Raw genomic sequence first — 6502 nt, 5'->3', positions numbered from 1 at the left:
CTTTAAAAAAAATTATATTTGGTTAATGCATTAATATTTGTACTGCACTTTGGTTTATGCATACGCACCCAAGACTCCTAAACTCATATTACTCTCCTGGTTTTTATTATTTATTTTCTTAATTAAATTTATATTTTATTTGGAAATGAAGATGATGGATGTAATAGAGGAAAAAAAATTAAAAATTCAATTTAAATAAATATTTTAATTCTAATAAATAAATAAATAAATAGTTAAATATATTTACAATCGATATACAATCCTTTTTTTAAGGTTAGGTTGCTCAACGTGAGTAATTTTGTACTTAAAACATGCTTAGATTAGGGTTACTGCAGGTATAGAGTTCCGAGCATTTTTCTAGCCTTCCTGAATTCTTCGCCTTGTTGTAAGCATCAGCATACGATTCGAACCGTGGATTGGTGAAGAATATTTTCATCATATTCAGAGACCTTTAAAAAAAAAAAAAGTAATGCAATGTTATTCAGTTATTTCAAATTAGCAACATAATCATTTGTATCAGAATTTGAAATTTTCTAAATTGCCTTAAATAATTTTCTGAAGTTCAAATTTTTTCGGATGATATATTTTTACTGACCATTTCATATCATTAAAATACCATTGACATAGTGTCATATTGTTTTGTATTCTTCAAATACTGAGCGATAATTTCAGAAATATGTTTGTATCTTAATGTAGAAAATACTTGAAAATCAGGTTGTCTAAAAATGTATTTTGAATCTCGCTTATTATGCATTAGCCTATAAAAATCTGTCAGCTGTAACATAAACGTCAGTAAAGATAATTAATAAAATAGTTCTAATAATAAATCGCTGGTACAAATATTTGCTGTCGAATCCTCCCGCGATTCACTTATGGTCCGCGGAACACCGTTTGGAAACCAATGGTCTAGATGATAAATTAATTATTTCACAATTAATCTAACTTACCAACCATCTTTGTGAGATAATGATGATAAACTATAATTTTAATTCCGGGCATAATTTATACTAAGAGTGAAATGACTTACCAAGCGATAAAATTGGCATAGAACGAAGGTTGCCGAGGAGCAGCCATTTGACAAGCGATCTTCTCCAGGCAGCTTTCCGATTCAATGACTGCTCGGAGAGTATGCAGACTTCTTGGAATCTCTCTTTTTCGGCGACCTGCGGCGGCAGCTGCTGCAGTCGGAGTAAGAACAGGTATGGGAAGTAGCAGCAAGAGAGGAAGTAGGAGCGGAAGCAGCAAGAGAGGTGCGAGCAGAAGGGGTATGAGGAAGGGGATGAGAAGGGCGAAGGTGAGGAACTTGGCCAGTTTGAAGGCTTTAATGGCTACCAGCAGCTTGGACAGAAAGGCTATGAGGACGAAGGGTAGTTTGAGGAGTAGTACCAAGCCGATACCAAGGCCCTTCGCTTTCAAGAAGAGCAGCTTCGCCAGGAGGATGATGATGCCGATGGAAGTGAGATCAGGGGACGACTTCTGCGGCCTCCACTTCGCTGTGTAGTAGCCTTCGGCCGAGGGTTCTGTTAGCTCCACGATCTCATGATGGTGTTCATGGTAAGGATATCCTCGGGCCTCGTCTGCGAGCACGGGCAGGAGAATGCTCAGGATGATTGGTACTAGGAATCGCAGATTCATGTTCTGGAAATGAATGTAGGCCATTTAACAAGAGTAATTATTTGGTGGTTTGATTATTATTACAATTAGATACAAAACGTCAGCAACGTTATACTAAGCAAATATTTTAAAACAGTTAAAAATCTAAAGTTCAGCGACTCCATTAATCCCATCACTCATCTTACCTTTAAAACAAGCACTTATAGCGAGTGGTATTGGATTGGTCGGTGTAAGACATGTCGCAATATCTCGAGGCGATTCTAACACCAAAAGTGAAAGAACACGCATATATAAGTTTCTTAAATATTTGAGCTTATTTTAAGTATAAACAATTTAATGAATAGGTTTTGAAAAGTAAGATTTGTTTGAAACATTGATAATTGTGGAATATAGTGAAAAAGTTTATAAGGGTTATATTTTATCTTACTGTTAATAAATAATAAAAATCATCAATAATTGTGCATTATATCCTGAGAAAATTAAAATGGACTTGTGAAGACTTTATAATACTTGTTAAAGTTTCCTTTTTGTTCACGAGCTAATATACTTTACAAACCTTTCAACACGTGTTACTCCCCTGTTTCCTACAAGAAAACTAAATAGTAAATTTCATCTTGACTACAATGATGCCGAAGGACTTCCCTACTCCCAAAAAAGGATTTATTTAGTACAATATGTTTTTGAAATTCACCGATTTTCAACAAAATGCTCACTCAAAAATTATAATTCAAGTAAAATAATATGCTCTGGAGTTAGGTCTATGATAAAACCACTACCAAGCAATACATAAACGCAAAATCAACTACTAAAAGTTGTTACTAATGAATGTTGTTAATTGAATTTTTAATAAATTTTATTGTGTTCAAAAAGATACTAAACATTAAGGCCATAAAAATTTTTAAAAAAATACAAGATTGATAAATACTATTTGAAAAATAACTTAATATGAATTATTGTCAAATTATTAAATTTAACATATTTATTTATAAGAATGATTAGTCGAAAATAATTAATAATTAACTAACAATAGTTAGTCATAATAACATGAAAAAAAAAATCAGACAAAAGGATATTTACATTAACAAGCCACGACAGTGGTAACTCAAAGGTCACTAGCCGTTACTTTTTCTTTTCGCCCTACTTGTGTGAAATGAACAAGAGTGCAAGTAATCAGGATTTCACTAATTCATATTTTTATTTTACAATTTGTTTTTTCAAGACATATAAAATTGCATACCGTCGAAACTTCTTTTCCAAGGGATTAAGATTAATTAAATTCAGATGATTTTAATTAATTTCAATTCAACATTATTTCAATTAATTTATCATGTAAACAAAAAAGAATGTTTTCCGTATTTATAACCAACATGGATCTACAGTTACCCTTGGAATTATTTTATTTAAGTGGGATTTAAAAATTGGCCGTTGTTTGAGAATCAACCTCAAAAGTTATTCTCTGAATCTTTTGCCTCCACAATCTTCTAGTTCTCAGTCAAACATTGGTATTTGAATGTATGGGTATTTAAACAGAACTGGATTCACCTGATTCAACCGAATTAGATGATGATAACAAAATTTTCTCCTCATATTTTCGTATTGATAAAAGTTAAAAGTGAATTGCAGCGCATAACATTCAGTGGAATCGATTATACAACCCATCTTGAAGGAAAGTCGTGATGTCGTGTACTTCGGAAGATGATAACCTGCGTGGTTTAGTTCCTATAAAAGGGAACGGGAGGTGGATCGAGGCAAACCAACAGTCAGTGAGGAGGCGAAGGTGACATGCGGGAATATCGCTCTATTTCCTACTTACAATGCGTTTTGGGTGTCATTCTTCCATCAAATTCCTTACTACAATCGTCTTATTTTTATTTATTTTTGTCAACATTTATATTAGGGGATCTTGAGGATCAGTCAATAAGACAACTATATTTAGGAAACATTTCGTAACTTCATTATTTGCATAGTCATAGCCCTGAATGAAAAAAACAAAAACAGTTTTTTAGAACAAAGAATTTCTTTGACCAATCATTAGTATAATTATTAATCATTAGTACGGAGTTATTATTAAACATTACTTACACAAACCTTAATTTAGTTGTATCACTGCAATGTAGCAGTGCAATATAGAATACACAATATAATTGTAACTGCAATGGTACAATTGTAAGTAATCTTAAATAATTATACTCTGTACTTGTAGTTTATTAATAATTAGTTGAAGAATTTCCATGTTCTATAAAACTGTTATTTTTTTAATTGTGGGGCATGACTGCAAACAATAAAGTTGTGAAAGGTCGCCACAATACAGTTGTCTTATCGACTGATCCTCATCATCCACAAATTATCATAATAATTAATATTCAAAAAGAAGTTAACAAAATGAATATTCTTCAAAGTAGATTACCAAAGGTTCATTATATACAAATAATCATCATCAAGATATATATTTAGCGCTTTTGCACTCCAGATCCAAGTATTGATGCAAATCCAGTCTATTGAACAATTAGGCACAATTAATTGATAAAAGTAGTAGTATTGTTTCTGTATTATTTGTAAAAAAAAACACAATATATTAGAAAATCTGTAAATACATTATTAACAATACACACTTTGGTTTTTGATGTTACAGGAGTAAATAAAAGTGTAATTATATATGTCTACGCGTATGAATATGTGTGTGTGTGTCATTTTTTAAGGACCATTTTTTTATTATTAATTATGACGATCCTCCCGTTTTCTATTTTTTATTTATAGTTTAATTTAAAAAGACAAAACAGATTTGGTAGTATATTCGTGTTAACTAATAAATATTTCGAATTCGTGTTATTAATAGTTGAAAAGTTATGACTTTTACCACAACAACACGAAAACATTTATTGTCATTTACATTTTAAACACTAAATTCTTTTTTATTTTATATTTCTAAACTCCAGAAAATGAGAGAAGGTTTATGATTTCAAATAAACAAAATTTAAAGTAGGTTTTGAAAATCCTGCATTTAAGCCGTCTTAAAATAGTTAAATGAGAATGTGTTTAAACACATAATTTTACATCGATATGGTTTGAAAAAAAAAAACTGTTTTGGATAAAATGGTGAAAAATCAGCGTCATACAGTTTCACTATTCCATTAAGCACTTCCGTTAAGTCGTTTTTAGTGAAAAAGTTGCTGTAACATCCCAGGTATTTATCCGTCTTCAATATTGAAATTTAAACTTTCAATTTCTGAAATTCGTTTATACGACCAGACAAACCATTTAGTTAGATTAAAAATGTTTCACGATCGCAAAACTTCCCCTTACTACTAATACATTTCATAAGTTAGTAAGTGAAAGAAAAATTATTTTTTCAAAGCAAGTTGACATGAAATAAATTAATATAACATTTTAGGGGATAAATAAGTATTTTCTTAGTTACTAATTAAATTTGAATAGAATACATTTTGACCTTTTTTTCGCGTCAACGTATCTCATAATTTTTAAGTAGATTATTATTAATCATCATAATTTATATTTCTAAAATAAATATTCATATGCTAAAGATGAGCACGGTTTAAAAGTGGACGTCGATCGTGTTATCCGTAACTCCATTCCAGAAAAAATTATGTTTTAACGGTAAGAAAGAAAGTAATGTCCATAACAGGGTTAAGTTGATATAAATTTCTGGTTGGGAATATCAGTTAAATCGTTGCCCCGTTAAAATTACCGTGAAAAAAAAAATAGGGAACCAAAGGAATAATGAACCATGCAACTGAAGAAGCCTTCCATTCATTGGAGTTCTAAGAGCGGATTTCAAAACATTTCATTTCGGCTGAATAAGATCTATTCAAGGTTCCAAAACCTTTTTACATTTATTATGCGAAATATAAATATTAAAATTATATATGTCATAAAAACAATTGCGTAGCATGTATTAGGTATATCTACCTAATACAGGCCTTCATATCCCTGGAAGCAAGTTCACTACCCAAATTTTGTGAGAATAAATTTAGAAAATATACATAAAGAAGATGGATCATGCAATTATAGTCAAATCTAATTTAATTGGGGTTATTAAAAAAAAAATACTCATTCACTTATTAGGTTACTATAAATACCCTTGATCATAAGAAACCCTATTAAATTTTGAATCCCAATATTTATTCTCTAAATTATAAACTAGTCAATCAAATTTTTTTTTTTCTAAGTTTAATTATTAAATAGTTTTTATAAATGTCGGAAACGAAATTTCATCACTTTCTTTTCAGAAATTTAGTATGGTAGTTTGTAATTTATAAGCTATCAAATGCATTATAAATTTATATCTGATTAATATTTTAATTTGAATCTGAACCTGTAGAAAAATATTTAGTGAGAACTTGGGGAAAAAAATATGATTTAAAAAAATCGAGAATATTTACAAATCATTAAGATGATTTTTTTTTAAATTTAAGATGACTCAATGTAAATTCCTACCCCCTACATACTTCCTCATTATCCGTTCTTATCTCTCCGACAGATTATTTCAAGTAAATTACAACAGCGCTTATTCATCCCTGTTAAAGCCCAAAATCTTTTGGTTTCTATTTAGGTTAATTTTGTTTTGACAACTTTCCAAGTGACTTTTGATTTTGTTAGTTTTAAGGTTATGTTTATTCATTTATTTTTGTTAACTATAAGTAATTTTAATTTTGTAAATAAAAATAAGGAGGTTCTACGTTTATAAATACATTGCGGAGGTGTAACACGTGTGGAACAATACCGAAGGCAGTGGCACCAGTTCCTATATAACCGCGGATAAGGCAGTTGGCAGTGAAGATTTAGATAGCACTGGAGCGATGTTAGTTGGCTTGGGCACGGCGTAAGACAAGTGACGCATTGCTTCTGGGACGCTCCACCGCCATTGTTT

The 6502-nt window shown here is 30.7% G+C and overlaps 1 protein-coding gene across 1 annotated transcript in view; it reads right to left on the bottom strand.

Annotated features, from left to right (window-relative positions):
- Window positions 1-269: 269 nt before the first annotated feature.
- Window positions 270-6502, bottom strand: part of LOC106684611 (uncharacterized) — a 19858-nt gene continuing 13625 nt past the window's right edge. The window contains exons 2-3 of the mRNA XM_014426797.1: window positions 1028-1638; window positions 270-449 (exon numbers count right to left, since the gene is read on the bottom strand). Of these exons, the coding sequence (XP_014282283.1) occupies window positions 305-449; window positions 1028-1635 (753 nt within the window). The 5' untranslated portion in view covers window positions 1636-1638 and the 3' untranslated portion in view covers window positions 270-304. The remainder of the gene's footprint in view (window positions 450-1027; window positions 1639-6502) is intronic.

This window comes from Halyomorpha halys, unplaced genomic scaffold (assembly GCF_000696795.3).
Source record: "Halyomorpha halys isolate HHAL.00 unplaced genomic scaffold, Hhal_1.1 Scaffold595.1, whole genome shotgun sequence".
NCBI lineage: Eukaryota > Metazoa > Arthropoda > Insecta > Hemiptera > Pentatomidae > Halyomorpha > Halyomorpha halys.
The sequence above is the reverse complement of the archived record's forward strand: the minus strand, read 5'-3'. Positions and strand labels throughout refer to the sequence as shown.